Source organism: Lethenteron reissneri, chromosome 22, assembly GCF_015708825.2.
Source record: "Lethenteron reissneri isolate LAM-NWPU_2019-01 chromosome 22, ASM1570882v1, whole genome shotgun sequence".
Taxonomy (NCBI): Eukaryota; Metazoa; Chordata; class Hyperoartia; order Petromyzontiformes; family Petromyzontidae; genus Lethenteron; species Lethenteron reissneri.
Genome location: NC_083800.1, coordinates 6,883,104 through 6,905,700, shown reverse-complemented (window position 1 = coordinate 6,905,700; position 22,597 = coordinate 6,883,104). Strand labels below are relative to the sequence as shown.

Genomic DNA, 22,597 nt, shown 5'->3' with positions numbered 1-22,597 from the left:
AATCTTGTCTCTTCTGGGCAAGTACTTTGCATTGCTGGCTAAGAAAAGCTAACGAGGTGAGCCTGTGAGTCACGTAAATATGTACGGTACCTAATGGTAGCGATGGAGTACTATAAAAACCATTGCCTGAAACGTGGCCAATCTTTTATATGACAGGCTGCTCTTGCGCAGGTGGACTTCTGTGTTGTTGTTGTTCGCTTTAATGTTGTGTTTTGCTTTAATTCCATAGTTGTGTGTCTGAGTGCTTTGTGAGCATTGGCGTCACGAGAACTTTTTTGCAGTTATCAGTGCACCAGCTTGTGTAAGTGTCCCCAGGAGGTGACTCACACAGAAATGCTTCTGAAGGAATTTAAATAGCCCCTCTATATACAGTACGCACAAGGGGCAAGCCGTTTTTTTGTGCCCTGCAAACTGAGTTTGTCACACGTCAGTCAAACCAAGAAATATTTTTTTAACCGCGAATAAGCCAAATTAAGTGAACACAACTTGAATATGCTGGAGTGTGTGTGTGTGAGTGTGTACAGCCATTGGCTAACGACGCCAAGACTATCAACTCAGTACGCTTGAGAAGCCGCTTTCATCACGGGTAGCTGCCCTCATTCAAACCCATGTTCTTCGCAGTGCCGGCTCAGTGCCTACATTATATTCCTCCCGGAGTCAATCGGCCACCTCGAGACCTGGTCCTCCCACAGTGCCACTGCCAGCTTTTATAGCAACAATATACAACGGGTACGTGTGACTTAATAATGAAATTGTGTTAGGGTTCATCTTCTTGGTTCTTTCGGTAAAAGGGAAGTAATAAAATAAGAAATAATTCTCACGACGTTTCGGCCACAACACAAGCAGCCGTCCTCACCTGAGGAGCCGTCCTCACCTGAGGTCCTCACCTGAGGACGGCTCCTTGCGTTGTGGCCGAAACGTCATGAGAATTGTTTTATTATGTTTTATTTTTATTATTTTATTACTTCCCTTCTACGTGACTTTACCAAAAGAACCAAGAAGATGAATCCCTGCAGTCACGAAAGCTTTAAATCGAAAAATGTGTTTGGGTTTTTGAAGTAGATAATTGGACCACGTAACGGACACCGAAGTACTGCTGGTTTTTCGAAGGAGCAGAAGTCGACTGCTTAAATGTTTCATTTGATTACGCTTTATATTAAAATTGCAAAGAATGCATCGCATAGAATGCCAGCTGTCACTCTTGCGATAGCAGCGCCAGGAGTGGCCGCGTATCCTTGAGCCCGGCTCGCTGGTCGGGATCGAGTCTGTCGGCTTCAAGGGTATCGTGTTCCCCCCCCCTGAGTGTGTGACGCGCCATCACTGTTGGGGTGGCAGTAAAACAATTTTTTTATTGTGGGAATTTAAAATTCCATTACCGGTATACGGGCAAAAAAAAAGGTACGCATAATAAAACTTGCTTCCAAAAGGCTGTACTTGGGCATTACTTTAAATTGGCAATTCAGCCGCCGTCAAGAGTTTTATACGCAAAGATAAATTATTGATGGTTTGTACAGGTGTTTTAGTCTACTGAGCACGTGTGACTACCACTGTGATGGAGGAAGTATGTCCGTCAGTTTATTACGTCAGTCCACTGCTGGATGAGGTTCCTCCCAATCCCGTGTGGGGCCTGGGTTGTTATTTGACCACGTTGGTCAGTGTGGGTTGGTAACGGTGGCGAACACAGATGTGGGACCATAGACGTACAGTACAGCGAGGGATTTCACTGCACTGCCCTCTGCTGCTGTCCACCACGTAACACAGCCCGACTGCAGCCTACAACAACCTGACGTGCGTGGCAGTCACCCATCCAAGCCAGTGCTGTCCAGGCTCAATCCGGATTAACTTCCCAGACGTGACGAGATCAGGCCATTCCAGGTGATTTGGTCACACGATAGGCGTACGCTTACCCAACATATAAAAGGCAGGTGATGCATATACACTGGCCTGAAACCAGTGCCGGAGGAAGCTCGTGCGGGGCCTGTAGCATTTGTTATAAAGGGGCCCTAAATAAAAAAAACACGTAAATATTAAAACACATGCATTTTTAACTTGCATATGAAAGTAATTGTATTTTATCATTTGCTACACAGCCAGATAATACGACAAATCGCTAACCTTAAACACCCAGTCGTTTATAAAAGTTGAAGGCAGTATAGTACTATGGTAATAGAGCAAGTGCAGAATCCCTGAATCGGAATTGATAGCTTCAAAGCATTTAGCGCGGGGCCCTTGAAAGTGTGGGGCCCGTAGCATATGCAGATACTTTTGCTCCATTACCCTGATTGAATAGTTTATTGCGATGCATCATGTTGCTGCTGCTGTTATTGTTGTTGCTGTGTGAGATGGCATCACAGCGTGCGTGCGAGGTGTGGTCAGAACGTGGTGGTATCGCCCAGCGTGGTAGAGGATCGTATGCGTTGGACGTGCTGATGTTGTGTAATTTTGAGGAAGTGCTTTTCCTTGAGGTCAATGCTGCTGAATCGTCAGTGTGTGACTCGGGTTTCTCCCCCCGCCCCCCTCAACTCCGGCTTTTATGTAATGTGGCTCGCAGCCAGGAAAGCCTCCTGTATAACGAACGCACGCACACCGACCGTTCATTCCTCCGCCCGGCCTGTCATTGTGGCGGTGGTGCCGCCGATCCCAACAGGATGCGTAACGATTTCGTACAAAACGAAAATGGCCCACGCGGCGCGCTCAAATTCGAAGATCGTCTGTCTCCACGAGCCCCACACAAGGCAGAGTCTTACCGGCGAGATTGAGCGGCACGGGAACATCAGTATTCAGGACGCGGAGTAGGGGACCGTATTTTGCGCTTTAAAGTTGTTTTTTTGAGGGGAAGGTGCATTTCAATATCTGCTTTGCCGTGTAATTTTTTGAAATAAAATTTTATCACCGTCAGTCATTACGTTGCGTTCTCCGAGCTCGCACCTTTTGTTCGATAACAATTGTTGTTCTCACGAAAAAAGAATCGTAATGAAAGCGTCACAGTTCACGCGGTGTCTGTGACCCTTGAGATGGGAACCACCGCCTTACACCTCGTTAGCGTGCTTCAGTTTGGTCTCCTCGCATAGGTCAATTCCCGCTGAATGATAAGCCTATAAATCCATAGCGAGCGTGTTTTAAATAACACACACATGCACGCGCACTTTTCCGGGGAGTGCATTGATTCTCAATCGATGACACCGAAGCTTTCGTCAATTGCCTATAATTTGTTGTTTGCAATTGTCCGTATGCTTAACCAGAATTATAACATGTAAACGCATGTAAAAAGGTAAAGGTGCAGCCCTGCAAGTTCTTGGTCACGTCATTGCTAGAGGAAAAGCCTCAAATATTGGGGGGCGGGGTGGTGGGGGGCCCTATAGGAGGGTATTTTGGTCTACACTCGCAAGCTGGCTAGTCGTATTGGAAGCGGAGGGACTCCCCAGACTTTATCCCACCACACACGACCCACCGATTGAGTCGAGCTGCTCTGCACAAAGTTACACAGCTGGGAGAACAGAGGCCCGGGAGGGGGGGAGGGGTTTAAGAAACTTTGCATCCTCGCTTCAACTGCCTCGCCTGGAGATCGAAACCGGTGACCATTGCGCCAACCGTCATACACCAGCAGCGCGTACACCTCACTGTAACACAAATATGTGTTTAAAAAAGATACTGTGCAAGCACGTGCATGATATATTTCGGGTGTACATTTTCCCTGAAGGGCACGACTTTTTAGCAAAATTGACATGTGCTCTCGTTTATCATGGGGCGCACACGCACGCGGTCATCTGTGCTGACGGCGCCTGCGAAATGTGGCCAAGCGTGGGGCATGCTGTATGAAATTATGCTATTAATACAAATGCACAGCATGGATCTCGAGGCCATCTGTCGCGCGACGATAGGTCGGTAACAAGGCTTACTGTCTGCGTGCCTGCGTGCTTGCTCGCATGCATGGGCAAGCTGTTGAGCTCTTGGGCTCGCGGACTCGTGCACAAGTCCGCGATTGGCTGCGTCGACCTCTTAATTGCGCCACGGTCGCGAGATGTTAACTACCTCGCCTGGTGTACAGGAAGTCGTGGGTTCGATCCCAACCCTGATTGCCTGTTGTATATTTGGAGTTTGCATGTCTCTCCCCGTGCTTGCGTAGAATTTTTCTCCGGGTCCTCCTGTTTTTCCCTCCACATTTAGAATCAACGTGCATTTAGAGTATTTGACTGCTATGGATTTCCGCATGATAAGCCACTTAGTTGAGTGATCATTTGAGGCCCAGGTCGCTTCTGAAAAATAGCTATATATCTCAGTGGGCCTTAACCTGGTAAAATGAAAATAGTTTCTAGTGTAGTTTGAGCTGTTAACCTCTTGGGCTCTCGAACTCATGCATGTGTCCACAGTTGGTTGTGTCTGACCCTCTTAATTGGCTTGCACTAAGCCATTGGACATGGAGCCCACGTGCGCACGACACGTGCAGCGGCGTGGCATCGCACGTGCCACGTGCAGACGATACGTGCCACGTGCGCACGACACGTGCCACGTGCGCACGACACGTGCAGCGGCGTGGCATCGCACGTGCCACGTGTGCACGACACGTGCCACGTGCGGACGACACGTGCCACGTGCGGACGACACGTGCAGCGGCGTGGCATCGCACATGCACCTCGGCGACGCTTCGCTCCGTCGCGCGGAGAAGCGTTCCCGCGCGCTGAGTCCGAACGCCGCGAGCGTCTTTAGCGAAGAGGAGGTGAGGATGAAGATAAAGGAGCACTGTTAGACCTTAGTCGACTGTGTTACCATGCAGCTGCCGAATGGATTCATTTTGGTAAACAGCAAAGCCTGCGTGTCTGTTGCCAAAATTGACGCTCGTCGTTTAAAAATCATTTAATGTTTAAAGGACCCTTCTTTTAACATCAAAGTTGCCGAAGGTAATTAAATGCGTCATCGGTTGCGATTGCAGCCTGTTAAAATAATTCATCAAGTGAATTCCTTTTGATGTTTACTCGGCCACGCTCTAAAGCGTGTTACCCCGGGTAGCATATCTCAATTACAAAATTATTTTAATGTTTTTTTTCTTAACAATGTCAAAGTGTGGAGAATCTGTTGGAATGTGTCTCAGTTTGCTTAATTGACTAGATTATCTGTGCATAATGAGGCGCTTTCTTTTTGCCTTTAACTTCGACATGAAGTGGGCAGCAGATTGGGCCACGTCTTTATTATTCTTTGGATCTTTCGGTAAAGTCACGTAGATAGGTTCAAAGAAAATAACAAAAAACTACGACGTTTTGATTGCAACACAAGCGATCATCATCAGGAAAAGGGGGTTAGCCTCTAAAGGCAAACTGTTTATAAAGGTTTGAAATGGGCGGGGTAGCTAATGTTAATGTAAGTGATGGTAGTAGTGGGCAGTGATGGTTCCGGTGGTGGGCTTCCACCAATTAAAGGGCTGCCAGGTCTAAAATGGAAACATTATCGCCAGTTATGACTTAAACTGGTTGATAAGGTCCTTCCAGTGATTGCTGAGTTCATATCCATCTTCTCGGTTGAAATTGTGTCGATGTCTGTATATATGGATGGCTTCATGAACGAGTCTTTGTTGATGGCCAGTGAGTTTGCAAAGTACCTTCGTCTTAGAGAAATAATTTTCATAATTGGCGATAATGTTTACATTTTAGACCTGGCAGCCCTTTAATTGGTGGAAGCCCACCACCGGGACCATCACTGCCCACTACTACCATCACCACTAGCAGTAGCCCTTTATTGGTAGAAGCCCACCACCAGCACCATCACTACCCACGACTACCATCACCTCTAGCAGCAACCTCCACCATCAACAGTGTGAGTGTGTAAAGCGAGGTTCGATCATTACTTGCTAATGACACTTGGGCTACGCCCATTTGAAACCTCTATAAACAGTTTGCCTTTAGAGGCTAACCCCCTGTTCCTGATGACGACTGCTTGTGTTGCGATCGAAACGTCGTCGTTTTGTGTTATTTTCTTTGAACCTTTCTACGTGACTTTACCGAAAGACCCAAAGAATATGAATTCCTGCAGTCACGAAAGCTTTAAGTCAAGATTCAGGTCTTTATTACTCTACAAACAACAAAAGCCCTGTCCATTGAGCGGCGTGCATCGACAAAAGAACAAACTACGTGCTTAAACGTTTCTGCTTCATTTTGGATTAAATTGCACCCTCTACTTAAAACAAAATATTTAAGATAAAAATCACGACTAGACTTCTTCAAATAAATTCGAGCAAAAGAAGACCAAATCCGATTTTCCGTGCGAACACAAATTTGGCCCTCTGTGCTTATGAATTGCTTTCAAAATTCATTGTCTTTCTGCTTCTTGGTGGTAAAGATGACTCTGCCATGTGTGTGTGTATGTGCACATAGACCAACAGCTTATTACACAAAGGCCACCTCGCCTCTCCCGTCGGTTCACGTAGATCGCTGTCATATTCACATTAACATTTTATTTTCGCTCCGACGCTCGCCACTGGCCGAGGTGTGTTGCGCATAGAGAGCCCCCCGTAGGGCACGTGTGCAAGCAAATTAAAGAGGGCTCCAGTGGCAAAGAAACAACACGGAGACAGGGACGTGACAAGCCAAGCATTGGGGATCAAGACCGCTATCCTTTCCATAACGGCCACGCTCGTGCTGCCACTGTTTACAGTTCCCATAATTGCTTGATAGGTAAACAGTACGCCACGGTGGCGAGATGTTAACTACCTCGCCTGGTATGCAGGAAGTCGTGGGTTCGATCCAGACTCTGACAGCTGCTCTATATTTGCAGTTTGCATGTTCTTCTAGTGGTCACGTGGATTTTTCTCCGGGTCCTCTGGTTTTTCCCTCCACATTTACAAATGTGCGTTTTGGAGTATTTGGCTGCTATACATTTCCACATGATAAGCCACTTCATGGAGCTATAATTTGTGGCCAGATTGCTTCTTTAAAAGAGCTATATAGCTCAGCGGGCCTGACCTGGTAAAATAAAAATAGTTTAGTTTTAGTAAAGGCGCAGGCCTGCAATGGCTGGCTCACGCTACTGCTGGTGGACAGGCCTCCTGAGATTGGGAGTTTTATAGTGTGCCTCTAGAGGGTGTTTGGCCTATTTTTCCACGCTCAATGGACGTTTTGGAAGAGTTGGGAGTGCCCACACTTGACCCCACCATACGTGACCTGCCGACCAATGAACTGCGGTGTACACATTCATACCGCTGGGTGAACAGAGGCGGTTCGCACATCACTCACTGTCGTGATGCGTACCTATCAATCGTTTTATGGTTACGAATTTGTTTATTTTACGAATTAAACCTAGAAATGGCTGTTATTGTGCACCTCACGTCATATTTTATTTTCGTGAACACAAATATGTCTGGACAGGCCGTAATAAATCACTGGTTACCCGACGGCCCGTGAAGCCATTAGCTGTATTCAACATTTCTATTTGAAGTATTTCCATGGCCAACATTAGTTCCATTTTGCATCCAATAGAACATGGTTTTCACCTGAGCACGGCTGCTTGCGTTGTGGCCGAAACGTCGTGAGAATAATTTTATTATGTTTTATTTTTATTATTTTATTACTTCCCTTCTACGTGACTTTACCGAAAGAACCAAGAAGATGGTCTAATGCAATCAACCGTTGTTAATTATGCTGGGGGTGGAGCAGTCGTAGTGGTAAGCGCGCTATGCTGTGAACCCCGGCGACCCGAGTTTGATTACCGGCCATGGCTAATGGTCAGTGGAGAGTGAAGTATGATTTGTTCCTGGCTCCACCTTGACCAACCCACATTCACCAGAGTGGTGAAGTATGGTCAAACAACCCCTGTGAACGACACAGCATATGGAGGACCTTCATCGTGCAGTGGATTGACAACGGGCTGAACATGATTATTATTGTATTAAACAGATGGTATTTACCAGGTAGTTTTCGCTTTCATTTACCTTTGTCAATCCACTGCTGGATGAAGGCCTACCCTTGCCTTGTCGGCCATGGGGATTGTTTGTTCATACTTCACCATGCTGGCCAGTGTCGGTTGGGGAAGTGATGGGGACCCATGACTGGTTCAGAAGCATCACGCGCCAGTGATGTTCGCCATTGGTGGGAATCTAACTCAGGTGGGCAGGTTTTATAAATGCAGTGCACTCACCACTGGTTCACCACTGCACCCGCTAATTGAGAATGACAAATCCAACGGACAATATCCACCACGCTGGAAACACATGGATTGATGGGGGTGCCATACGCAAGCTAGTGACAGACTTCAAACCGTTAAGAAAAGTAAGGGGTGCTCGGGCAGAGAAACGTTTGCTAGAAGGGATCACGGTCTAAGGTAAACAAATAATAACAACAACAACAACGACGGAGCAGCAGCCACGGAGTGGGATGCATCCAACAGGACGTCGAGCGTGGAGCTGTAGCTTCTGCACATGTGCGCAGTGGATCATTGCGGCGCAGGATCATTGCTGGAGATGGTGGCGGCTTGTCGAGATTATTCTTGCGGCAGCGGATCGCCCATAGCTGCCGACGACGGTGGAGTTTGCGGCCTCTGAGAATGCGGTTGAAATTCCGGTCTCCGTCGTAATACATTTTACTTGCCGAACGGCCCCTTTCGCACTTGTTGCAAGAGCAGACTGTTGCCTACGAGCAGCCAAGTCGACCTTAATCAAATTAAATAATATGCACCACTGAAAGGACATTAGATGGATGCTCTCTATATTATAGCTCCGTTGAGCTGGCTTGGCATTCCAAAAATCCCCCAGGCGTGCCAAGTTAATAAATGCCCCTGCGGAGGTGCCGGTGCCATTTCCAGCCTCGTTCCTTCCGTTAAGGTTTGTTTATTGGTTTGGAAGTGACGTCCGTCCCGCGAATTTCGCCCGCCGTCTTCAAGGCCTCGTTTGTGCCGCCGTGTCATCGCTCGTTTGCTCGCTTGGCCGTTCGCCAGCCGCTAAGTTCAACTCAATTCGCGCAGCGGTCTCTTTGAGTTAGTGTCGGGCTCGTGGAATATATTCACGCGTTGCTATTGTGCTTAACTTCGTTCGGGTTTGGCATTCAGCGGGTGCCCGTGCCGTCTGTTGCATTTTTATCACGGTTGCCGTTTCGTGTACTTGAGTGCCCACCTGCCCATTGGTTGTCTCCGTGCAGCCGGCAGACGTTGTGGTAATTCATTGATCATCTTCTTGGCTCTTTCGGTAAAGTCACGTAGAAGGGAAATAATACATTAATAAAAATAAAGCATTTATTATTTTATTATTTCCCTTCTACGTGACTTTACCGAAAGAACCAAGAAGATGAATCCCTGCAGTCACGAAAGCTTTAAATCGAAATTTAATTAATTATCGTCGTAGGCCTATGAGCAAATCGCCCAGAATATGCCTGTTCTCTTTAGACCCGTGGAAGCGCAGCAGAAGTGAGCCTGCATAGTCCTTAGATGGTCACCAACCGTGCACATGCAGCTTGTCATGCAGGATTGGACTTGCCTATGTGGTGGGCAGTAAAGGGCAATGCAGCTGAATCCATTGTTGTACTGTACATCTATGCATCCGCGTCGGATGCCGCCCGCCAGTGTAGGGAAGTATGGTGAAATAATCCTCACGAGCCGCACAGGCATGGGGAGATCTCCATGCAGCAGCGAATTGCCTAAAGGGCTGTACGTGTGCATACGCGGTACATCGTCGCAGACTTTATTTCACCAGGTGAGAACCCATTTCTTTTGCAAGGGTCCCCTGAGCCGAGGCATTCTAGCTGTCCATTGCTACACACTCAGGTCATGTAGTGCATCCAGTTTTTATCTCTCCACTGCTGGATGATGACCTCCTCCTACACCTGTGTGTATGTATCTTGAACTTTTTTCGCACCATACGTAGCCAATCGCGCGAATCGGAGGTGCGGGGGAAGGACAACAAACTAAACAAAAACAAGCACTTCTAAAGAAAGGAATTTTAAATCTAGATTTAATAGTGCATCAGCTCCAGTGACTTCCCAATATCGGATGGAAGAGCGTTCCAGACGGTCGCAGGAGCGCATCTGAAAGTTCGAGTCGTGAGTGATGTTTGACCATACTTCACCACGATGAAGTTGATGAATGTGGGGTTGTGAATGCGGAATAACAATGAATAGGATATTGCTGCGGTATTCCTCTTCTTGCTCACAACGCTGACTACACCTGTCTTAGGTGCGTGGCGGTGAAGCTTCCAAGTGCAGTACGAGACTCGTCTCTGCTCGAATTCAAAGATCTCACGAGATCGAGAGCATTCGGGGTGATTTGGACAGAGTCTTGACATTCACATTGACCATCGGAGTTAAACACACCGATTGTAGAATGCAGTACAATTCAATGCAGTCATAGTGTTAGGAATATAAAAAATTGCTGCGCGTTAACAAAGAATGCATTCACATCGTCGCTGGAATGCTGCTTGGCCTGGGAATGGCGAGGAGCCCATTACAATGGAGTCACTCTTGCGGTATGTCTCCGAGTACAGTGCTGCGTTAAAAATTCTAGTGACAGCATGAATGAAATGTTGGAATGTAAATATGAAATAGGCTGTGTGTTCATTCTTCGCACAGAGAGAACCCGTAATTGCGATTCATTTTCTTGGAATAATTTTCTGAAATTCCGTCAGTGGCGTGTACAATTACTTGAATAAAATAGCTGCAACAATAGGAGGGGGGGGCTAAAGCGTAATTTAAATTAGGCAAGCGCTATTTGAGCTGATATTTACAAGGTGAGAGCTGAAATGGTTTGCGAATGCTCACATCAACCGTCAAAACTTTCAAAATAAGTGCTGGTTCATGGCCAGTCTGCGTCAAGTCAAGTTTCAATTTTCTCTCGTAATATGAATAAAATGATTATAATTTAAGTGTGCATTTCTAAATTAAAATTTCAGCACAGGCTTATATAACGGACACAAGTGGAGGGAATTCATTCGGTTCCATCCATTATAGAAGTTGATGGAAGGGATAGAATGAATATGGGCTTAGATACACACATGCATTTGGTTACGTAATCAATATGTTTTCCACAGATCTAAACATTTTCTTTGTCAGTTAATAAAAATAATTGTAACATACGAACAAAAATCCAACCATCGTTGCAGTTCAGTGGACATAATACAGCAATATGCAGCGTGCTTCAAATTTTTTTAACACTTTACACGGGCCAATTGTTTTAAATTGAAAATGAACGGATAACACACTGTAACATGATAACAAGTGTAATGTTAATAGCTTCAAAAAGTCAAAGAGTCTCCACTTGTTCGCCATCATTGTCAACGCGTGCCTGGAATATTTTCCAGGTGGTCTCCAGAGCCAGGACCCAGGAGGCACAATTCTCGTGGTATTGCTGCAAATCCTCAAAAGCGTTAACATTTTTGTTTCTATTTAAAGCTTTCGTGACTGCAGGGATTCATATTATTGGTTCTTTCGGTAAAGTCACGTAGAAGGGAAATACTAAAAAAAAAAAGTAAAAATAATTTTATTTTATTTTATTATTTCCCTTCTACGTGACTTTACCGAAAGAACCAAGAACATTTTTGTTTCTATTGAAACAAAAGTGGCACATCGGGCCACGCAACTACCAGCGTCTGTCTTTCCGCAGACAGAGGCAATGACTGTTGTGGGCCGCTGCCCTGATTCTGACCTCCCCATTGTGGGCCACAAGCCATCCCATTCCCAGGGCACCTTGCTCAATAGAGGAAGGGGGGGTGGGGGCGCTCTGGTAAAAAAACGATTTACACCGAACCATTTGTGAGATTGGGCAGAGGATAGCAGATGGGCCGGCTTCCTCCAGAAAAGCCTGAGAGACAACCCTTTCTGCATCACCTCCGGGGAGCCCTCGTGTGTGTGTGTGTGTGCGTGGTGGGGAGTGGCGGTGCGCCGGTTAGCGCTACACTGCGCTACGAAACTGGCGACCAGAGTTCGATTTCCGCTCACGGCCAAAATCAGTGACGATTATCTGAACCGGTCCTGGGGCCTCCCCTAAGTCGACTCGGCCTCAAATGAGTACCTGGTGTGTATAAACATCGCCGATAGGGAGACAAAGGCGGCTGGGCGTGGTGCTGGACACCCACCCCATCGTGTGGTACTCTGGTCTTCATAGGTGCTCGCTAACAGCGTTTGCCCCAAAAGTCTGTTGAGGCTATACGGGGGATCTTGTCTTTGTTTTTTTGCGAGGGGTAAAACTGCCCGTACTTTAACTTTTGCATCTCTGTCCGAGTTGTTGCTTGTTTCGCGTCACCAACAACAGTCGCTTGTTAGAATGCAAGAGCCGTACCGGGAGTTTACTTTCAAAGGAAGCGGATCGCTTCAAATCGCACGGCATTCAAAACACAAAATCACGGTTGCTGAGCACGGGGCCCACGTTGGCACGAGATGAAGGTGTAAATAGATAAGACTTTTGCCGCGTTACGTCTATTGATTTGTTGAGCGGAGTTGTGAAGAACTGAGCGTTAGATATCATGAGATGGAAATTCCAAGATCGAGCCTTGCGAGGGCACGTGGCAGCAAGAGAAGCGCTGTGACCCGCAGAGTGGTGGTGGTCGTGTGCACGCTCGTTGAACTTCTTTCGCACCGCACGTAGCCAACCCAGCTAATCGGAGGTGCGAGCACGGTGTAGCTGAGACGGAACAGTAGGCTGCACCGAGCCTGCAACGTTCATGGAGAAACGACTGCAGAAATCAAATGCATGCAATGGAATATATGCATGTGCTGCGCCTCTGATCAGCACGGTCGGATACATACGGTGCCGTACATACGTATGAACATTGAAATGTTGCTTCATTACAATCATATAACTCGCGAGCCTCTCTACCGTTCAAGTCCCAGAGGGGTCGGTCGACTTCAAACACAGCGCGCAACTTCTTCCAGTCGTTTGAATGTGAAGTCTCTCGGGTGTCACTCCAAGGGAGGCTGCCATGCGAAAAAAATGTGACACGCTAAACAGGAGTGACCCCCCCAAGGAATTGTGTTTGTAGTTAACAAGCCCAGAGCTCGCTCTAAACCATCGCCTTAACAATGTGTCGTATGGTCGGGGTTAGGGCAAGGGTTAGCCTTGCAAAAGGATTACAGCACACGAGTGTCTAATACATGGGTGCGCTCGCAACGGAGTGACTGATGTTAATTATAATGATGTTCTAAGAGAGCTGGAAAGCTGAATCGTGGCACAAATATATCTAAGTCTATGCCTTCGTAGCCGAGTCTCTGCTTATCTCATCAAGTCGAGGAATATAATTGTATCTATGTATGAGAAAATTGCAATTCGGGCCCAAAACGATTACAACCTAGAGGTTGATTTCTTTTACTCGTAGGGCAGAGTAAGCCTAAATGTCTGATCTACTTCAAAGTCTCATTCTAATATTATAAAGCTACACAATGTCCATCATCAGTGAAACAGGTAATTTACCTCCCATGGAATGTGATGCTAAAGCCAATATAAAGTTGGAAAATCCATCTAACAGTTACTCCTACCCAAACAGTCGATTATTTTTTACGTGTAATCCTTTTAAGATGGAATTAATGGTGTTTTTAGTTGTTAGCAGACCTATGGAAATATCTATCTCCAGATCTGCATAATAATTCGCAAATTTGTGTCCATATATAAAAAAAAACATATGCCGACAACACTGTGTGGCCTGAAATAAAAAAATAAAATAGGCGGTGTTTTTTTGTTGCAATTACCCTTTTTTATAGCACATCCTATGAAGAAGCTATGGAGAAGGGACATTGCCTGAAATGCTGCCTATTAGTATCATGTTTTTCTTTCTTTCTTTCAAGGCCACAGAGTTCTTGACAAATGTGTTGAGCTGCTTTGCTCATTGTATTTGTGCACTACTGCCCAACGCAGCATCACCAACTCATTTTATTCACGTACATATATTTGTTCTAAAATTCATTGTATTTGTGCACTACTGCCCAACGCAGCATCACTAACTCATTTTATTCACGTACATATGTTTGTTCTAAAATTCATCTGAGACTGCGTCTCCAATTTCAATACATGGCAATTCATTTAAAGGCTTCTGATCTGTATTTTATGTAAATGAGGTCTCAATTACAAAATAATACAATACCCCTTGGTTTATTATTGAGCTCATTCGGCCTACCAACTGAGGCACTGCTTATGCACTCTTCCATTTAAAATCGCACTGCCTGTGTAAAAGTGTAACTCAAGCTTACCTCGAATTATACAACAGATAGGCATGTGTCATCGGGGAGAGGTATTTGCTGGGGTAGCGTTGGGGGAGATGACTGGGAGAGGCCGTTGAATCTCAGTGGGCTTCTGACCAATGTTGAACGTGGCCCTTGATGTCTGGAATTGTTTAAGGCGGAGCGGGAGCACGGAGAGTATCTCACTGCTGTGCTGTCCTTCGCAGGGAAAATCCTGTTTCGGAGGAGTCACATCCGCGATGTGGCAGTCAAGAGGCTGAAGCCCATCAACGAGTATTGCAGGGTAAGTGACGACATTTGAAATGCATGAATGCAGCTTCTGCAGTGCATCCACACACATGTACAACAAAGACAAAGATCCCCCGTATAGGCTTAACAGACTGTTGGGGCAAGTTGCTATTAGCGAGCACCTATGAAGGCCGGAACGGTACACGAGGGGGTGGGTGGCCAGTACCACGCCCGACCGCCTTTGTCTCCCCAGTGGCGACGTTTACACACTGCAGCAGATACTCATTTGAGGCTGAGTCGATCTAGGGGATGCCCATGACCGGTTCAGATAATCGTCACTCGTGTTGGCCATGAGCGGGAATCGAACCCAGGTCGCCGGGTTCATAGCGCAGCGCGCTAACCGCTACACTACCGCTTCTCACATCCACACACATACACGTTTCCACCCACACGCACATCTACTTTTCCATTGTATGTATATATGCGGATTCTGCACACATAAGTGGCCTTCGTGTTTTAAAACAAATTTCTGACAGTTAGTCAGCCATAACTTACAGTATATATGATTACTAGGAATGTAATGAGTCTAGACCTGGGCTGTCCGATTGTTTAAGTACTGTAATCGACTACTTTATGTGGTGGGTTGCGGTTGCAGTGTGTTTTTTTTTGTGGTGGTGGATTATTGGGGTGGGTTGTGGTGGTCGTGGTGGTTGTGCTGTGATCATCTGTGGTCGAGGTGGTAACAAAAATAGGTCTTGTGCTAGAGGACACAAAATTAACCAGAATATTAATTAAATCATGTACAGTACATGTATAAAAAACAAAGAATAACAGATTTTTCAATCTATGTTCAACCCTGAATCACCTGCATGGGACTGGTGGATCGTCACACCCTGGATGGCTTTAGCACCGAATAGTTACGTGAAGGTATCTTACGTCATCGAAATAGGTCTCCCTGCAAAAGTGACATTCGCTGTGGGGATGGAGTTCGTGCAATCAGCTCGCGTGCGGAAGCTAGAGGGATTATTGCATCGAGACTTGTGGAAGCCATCATCCAGCAGTGGCTAGATCGTGGCTGCTGCTGCTGACGATAATGATGCGAAAATGATCTGCAAAAATTAGCAATTACAACGCCTAGATCCAACTGTCTATGGAAAAATGCAATTATTGAAGGTGACCAGAGTTCATATGGTGCTAGCAACTCGTTGACAAAAATGTAGGCAGACCACAGTAACATTCCAGCTTGGGTAATAATGCTGAGGGTTGTGAACTAGAATTTTACACATTTTGTTTGGGTCTAATGGAGACTGTCAGCTCCCTTTGTCGCAATGCTAATGGGTAAATCCGAGAAGCTTGCCTGTAATAGAGCAGTACGTTCAAATAAACGGTTTGAGCATTATAATTATACTATTCAAATTTCAGCGTGGCATGAATTGAAGATTACGGCCTGTAGAGTGATTTAGCATACTTCAGTTCACTTGTTATTAACAATGCCCACCCATCCCTATGGCAATGGCATCTTTGTAATAATTGAGCTAAGTTTTATCAACCCATGCTTACCACTGGAAAATTCAGAAGGGAAAAAAAAAACCTAATAATAGTTTTCTTTGTGTTTAAAGTTAGTGCCATTTGGTAGCATGTTGTTAACTTTATTAGCTGTGTTATTAACAGACCTATGAAAATGGTTTTGATGGTGTCAAATAAACATCCAAACCAATTATACCCGCATTGCATGGCTGCCCTGGTGTCGCGGTTAGCGCACTGGACTTGCAATCCGGAGGTCGCCAGTTCGATCTCCCGGGCACGGCGATTGAAACAACGGTGCAAGTTTCTAAACCCCTCCTCCACCCCCCCAACTTCTGTCTACCCAGTAGTATAAACGGGTTCCACCATAGTGGATCGGGAAGGTGGTGCGTTCAGATTCAAGTTATTTGTTTGGCCACAGTGAGAACTCAAGAGACCAGGATAGAGGAGTCGCACTGGCAAGAGTGCCTCTGACCCTGGGTCACCAAAACTGTTGTAAAATCAGAACAACAAAAAACAAACACTGGCTAATGTGGGGGATGTCGTGTTGGTGGGGTAAAGCGTGAGTATTCCCACCTCTTCCAAGGATAGGCCAAAATAATATCTGGAGGGCCTCTCTGGAGCTCCTGCGAGTGGAGTCCCTACCGTCAGCAGCAGCATGAGCACGAAATTGCGGGGCTGCTCTTTTACCTGCATGGGATTTATGCCCTTATGATCATTAAATATAAATTGTTCAGCGGTTTTGTTTTTGTGTGTGTATGTGTGGCGCTTGGTTATCATGTGCAGAATTCTTCGAGTCTGCCCGTAGGGTGATATTTGATTTGCATTTGGCTTTTTACGTTGTATCTTTCATGTTTTGCTAATTGCTCTCAGCATTTTTTAATAGCTGGGGGAAAACACTGAAAAGTGTGGAATTGCATAGTTGCATGATGGAAGAAATGCTGAAAAATATCCAGAAATCTTAAAACTCAACCCAACTCGGCTGGGCTGCCTTTTACCAAAGGTCAGTCGGCATTTCTGGTTTAACCTTTTGTGACACAGCTGATGGAATTACATTTCAGCTACGTGGCGGCCATAGTATAATTAAATATTTACGCGTTTGCACGGTGACAACCATAGCAACATTAACATTATTATTATTATCATTCGAGCCCCCAAAGTGATTGTCTCTCGATGGGGTAGCTGGCGACTTGGAGTGTTTTTTTTTGCAGCCCTGCTGGGGGCTTATACATTTTTAGAGCAAAGTAAAATAAATTCGGAACAATATTTTTACACTGGGGGGGTGAGAGCTCGCACAGAATTCAAGGAAGATGAATGCGGATCGGGTTGTTACTCGTGCTGTTTAACATTTTCATTTGTTTAAAATGTATCTTGACTGTGTCATGCCCCCCCACCTTGTAAGTTTAAATAAGCTCCCTCCCCTTAACCAAGGTGATGCTACACGGTTGCTTTCTAGTCGACATCACAATTTTGCCTGCACGTCAGGACACATTTTAATTGCATGCTCTCAACTGTTCCGCAGCGTAGGTTACAAATGTCAATCCTTCACGAGGCTGTGTTGATGGTAAATTTCTGGTGGGTGGTTTGCGGGTCCCTCGGGGTCATTGGCAGCATTGGAAATTGATCTCAGGAAAGCTGGGTTTAGAATATATCCACACAGAGTGTATAATATATTCGCTGCAGTATAGCGGCCATCCTACCATGTGCATATATTCACGAAGGGATGTAAGGACATTCTCACACAAATCTAAGGCTGTGTTTATTTAGATCGCGTTCTCTACTACTAATATATAATTCACTGCTGTATGAAGAAGGCCTCCCCCACAATCTGCATGTCATACTTGACCACACTTTGTCACGCTGGTCAGCGTGGATCGGTGAATTTTGGGCGACGTGGCATCAAGACCGGTTCAGATATCGCTCGCTACTGATATTAACTGGTGCTGGAAAGCAAACTCAGGTTACCGGGTTCGTGGTGCGACGCTAAATTTACTTGTACCGCTGCTTACTAGCATGATGATGCAATAAAATTGACGCAATGGGTTAATATATTTAACTAAAATTTCGAAGAAATCCGTGCGAGTCGGTGTGTACAATTAATATCCAATTTTCAGATGAGATATTTGTACTACTTATTATATATATTTGTGTATGTGTGATCATGAAAATGAGCTTCATGCCTTTGTTAATGATCGACTTAATAACGTTTTGTTCCAGCTGCGAGCTACCCAGCTGTGCGTCAGTGTTATTGTCACGTTGGCGGAAAATAAACACGCGTCGTGGAGATTGGAAGTTGCCTTTTGTTGTTGAGCCCAGAGCTACAAACAGCCGATTTGTTGGCATGAACACATCCTTTCACAGCAGTTGTCTCCGCTCTGTAAACCCTGCGAGCCTTGACGCCTCGTGAGTGTGGTTGATTTCTATATTTGGTTACATCATCTCTGTTCGACCTTGTGATGCAAATGAATTTAGACATTTGAAGGTTGTAGGTACACTTTAGTTTTTTGCGTGATTTTCTGCTCAAAAGAGCATTGAGGTATTGCTCATCGCTTGTATGCAGCCCTGAGCCAGCGGTGGACAATCCACATTCCTGTGGCGGGGGCAAGTCTATCCAAAGAACAACCGCTGCTGACTTTCCCACAAAGAAGTACTAATTTTTTTTTATCAACTCCGGAGGGATGATGGCCCAGCTTAACCCCCGACCAGGAGTTGAACTCGTCAGTTTTTCCACTGCGAGCCCCTGAACCGGCTGTAGGTGGGGAGGAAGCTTCCTAATGTCGCTGCAATATCGCCCGCCCGTGTATTTCTGGTTCTCAGTTTGTCTCCGGCTTTCACGTCTCACTCCATTGTCCCAGTGCAGCTTCGTCATTCTCCCAAACAGCACAGCATGCAGCCTGTGCATTTATCTTATCTGTTGGATGTGACCGGAGATGATGAGAAAATGTGCTGGAATGTTGCCTTCGGATGGGATCGAGGTGGGGGTTTGTTATTGTGCTGCGTAGTCGAGTGTCAGCCTTGTGTAAGAGCTTGCACTGATTACACTGTGTAACCAAAAAAATGTTGTTCCTGGGTAGTAAGTGTTATTTCCTAATTGCTTATGCCTCAAAAGTACAGAAAATGGCTATTATTCCCCACGAACTTTGTTTTGTGACCAGGACAGTGATATTTAGAAATGTACCTATTTTCAATGAGAAAACGTGGTGTGCATTTGTGTCTTGCATTCATGTAAAGTCTTGCTCACAAAAGCAAAGTTTGTCGGGGATAATATCAATTTTCTCTACTCTTTAGGCATAAACAATAAAAAAATAACACTTAGTACCCAGGAACAAAAATTGTGTTTCATGCTTCTAAACGTTGCCCATTGTGTTGGGCCCACTTTACCTTGTGCATTGCGATTAATAATTCACGTCAGACCGATATTTAACACTTTCCGCCTAAGGCTGCATGCAGGCTGACATCGTTAATGCATTATCTCTGCCCGCAACGAGGGAGCACTTCTATGACGCTCGTGGCGATTGAGGTCGTGGGGACTTTACCCGTTTGATGTCCGGATTTTCCAAAACTTGGAGACACACATATCAGAGCAACAAGGACTCTCTGGAAGTACCGCTAATTTTCCTCTTGACAGTTGACCATCGTCAGATCGAGAACTCCGGGGCCTTCTCGTGTGCAGTGAGTATGGCCGTTGATCATACTTCGCCACGCTAGTTCTGTAAGAATTGAAGGGAGCACATTTATTCCCGCAGAGTTACCCGCCTGATATGGGTGCCCCTATCCAGTCGAGCTACTCAGGTCTACAAGGCAGTCGAGTCTCTCCACCTCAAACTAGAGGACGTCCACCAAGAAGATGGAGTAGGTCCTTGGTGGATTATGACATCACAGGATCACGGGAGGAGGTAGCGGATTGAGGAGGCCTTCATGCAGCGGTGGAATAACCATGGTGATGATGATGCTGCTGGTAGTGCAGTGGTTATCACGCTGCACTACGAACCCGGCCACCTGAGTTCGATTCTCGCTCACGGCCAACACCAGTGACGATTATTTGAACCTCCCCTGGCCGCCTTTGTCTCCCATTGGGGAGACAAAGGCGGCCAAGCGTGGTGCTGGCCACCCACCCCCTCGTGTGCCATGCCGGCCTTCACAGGTGCTTGCTAACAGCACTTTGCCCCAAAGAGTTTGTTAAGGTTATACGTGGGATCTTTGTCTTTGATTCTGCTGGTGCTTCAACAGGATGGGGTACCAAGGTGGTGAGATGTTAGCTACCTCGCCTGGTATACAGGAGGTCGTGGGTTAGATCCCGACCCTAACACCTGCTGTATATTTCGACTTTGCATGTTCTCTCCGTGGTGTCATTTTTTTCCGGGTCTTCTGGTTTTCCCTCCACATTTAGAAACATGCGTTTAGAGTATTTGTCTGCTATAAATTTCCACTTGACAAGCCACTTCGTTGAGTAAAGATTTGTGGCGAGATCGCTTCCGATAAACAGCTATGTAGCTCAATGGACCTTACCTGGGAAAATGAAAGGGAGTTTATTTTAGTTTTAGGATACAAGTCAACGTCTGTTTGTCCCCACAGGCTCTGGTGCGATTGCCTGCCCACATCTCGCAATGCCCCGACGTGCTCAACTTCTTCGAGACCAAGCCCGAAGACCTCAATCCACAGCGAGGGTAAAAACGAGCGTGTGTGTGCCCTCGCGTCCTGTGGGGAGTGATAGTGTAGCGGTTAGCGCGCTGCGCTACGAACCCGGCGACCCGAGTTCGATTCCGCTCGTGACCAACATCGGTGACGATTATCTGAACCGGTCATGGGCCTCCCCTAGGTCGACTCAGCCACAAATGAGTACCTGGTGTGGCTTGTAAACATCGGCACTGGGGAGACAAAGGCGTTTGGGCGTGATATTGGCCACCCACTTCCTCGTGTGCCGTGCCGGCCTTCTTAGGTGCTCGCTAACAGCACTTGCCCCAATATCCTGTTCAGGCTATATGGGCGATCCTTTTCTTTGCCCTCGCATCCACGCCAATCCTAATTCCCAAAGCCGTCAGCTCGGGTTTAAAATGACCGACCGTAGCCGCCAGCTCTCCACCGCGTGCGCCCGCAGTTACCGGGCGAGTTGTTGGTAACGGTTGATTTGGCAAAACAAAAGAGGGAGAGAGAGAGAGAGTGTGCGAAATTTGTCTTATTTTTTTTGCGGGTGAATCGAAAAAACTTCGTGGCAACTTTATGACACTTGAAAGCGTCGGTCGTGTATCGCAAATTGCGTTTGTGTTTGTTCCAAGCAAAATATTCATTCCAACCCATCATGATAGTCCTCCAGTCGTGCACTTGCTCGTTTCCATCGCGATTGCGCAAAGAGAACTGTAATGGTAAGAGAATAAAAGGCGCAGCCCTGCAGCTGCTCGCTCACGCCACTGCTGGCAGAAGGGCCTCCAATAGGAGTAGCTCTAGAGAACACCTCGAGTATATTTTTGGCCTACTCTTCCACACCACACACGAACTGCGCTGTGCCCATACTCTTTGGTTTTTCGGTAAAGTCACGTAGATTAAAAAAGAAAACAACTAAATTAAATCACGACGTTTCGGAGGCAACACAAGCCTCCGTCTTCAGGTGGAACCGTCACAGCAGAATTACTGTGCCCATTTACGCTGTCGGGTGGACAGAGGCGGGGAGATTTGAGAACCTCATGACACTCTTTCAACCGCTGAGCCAGGATATCCAATTGAAGCCCAGCCCAGTGTGCGAACCTTTGCGCCACCGCAGCATCCACGAGAAATGGAAACACTTAAAATTGCTGCGACATCCCTCGCGTGTGTGCGCGCCGGCTATGCGGAGCGGTGGGACAGTGGTTAGCACGCTACGCTACGAACCCATCGAACCCGGGTTCGATTCCCGCACGCAGCCCAACGTCGGTGACGGATATCTGACCGGCTTCTGGGCCTCCCCTAGGTGGACTCGGCCTTACATGAGTACCTGGTGTGGGTGTGTGGTGCTGGCCACCCACCCCTGTGCGTGCCGTGGCAGCCTTAATAGGTGCCCGCTAACAGCACGCAAAGGGCCTCTATGGGGGGGAGGGGGGTGAGATCTTTGTCTTCGTGTGCCGGCTATTTTCGAAACGAGGAGAGTTTTGGGCCATGTTTTGGTGTTTGGCGGATATGTTTTTTTTTACTGTGGAGGAAAACTGGGACAATAACCTTCAAGTGGCCATCACCGTCCCCAGAGACTGACTTTGCTAAACAGTGCGATCCTGTTACGACGGAAATGTTCGTTTTACTCCGCTCCAGGCCGAGGCTGTGGATTTCCGTTCGCTGGGAGAGGGGTGGGTGGTTGCTCTCGCACTCAAGAGTGTAACGTTTACACCCGCACGCGTTTTGCTTCGTGGCATCGGGGTTGCGCGAGGAGGAATATCGACAACTCAACCCCATTCCTTGAAGTTTTCTAGAAACGCAACTAATGAAGTGTGTTTCCTGCATTGGCGCCCATGGTGTGTGACGTAGTCTCCAACTGTCACGCAGTCAATCTCTCACTGGCATCCTTATCTCTCTTCTACGACGGCCAATTGCTTGAAACGTCGACCGTTATATATGTGTCCCTCTTCATGGGCAGTGTTGTTGTTGACGGACGTGTTGAGATTTTGTTGATATTGTAGAAACGCTTAGGGTGCAGTTTCCCCGTGTGTCCCTGCAGTGATGTCTTCTTCTCTGCACTACAA

At 46.6% G+C, this 22,597-nt stretch overlaps 1 protein-coding gene across 1 annotated transcript in view; it reads left to right on the top strand.

Annotated features, from left to right (window-relative positions):
* SH3PXD2A (SH3 and PX domains 2A) overlaps positions 1-22,597 on the top strand; it is a 115,295-nt gene that overhangs the window by 35,431 nt on the left and 57,267 nt on the right. The window contains 2 exon segments of the mRNA XM_061556481.1: positions 14,345-14,421; positions 20,466-20,557. Of these exon segments, the coding sequence (XP_061412465.1) occupies positions 14,345-14,421; positions 20,466-20,557 (169 nt within the window).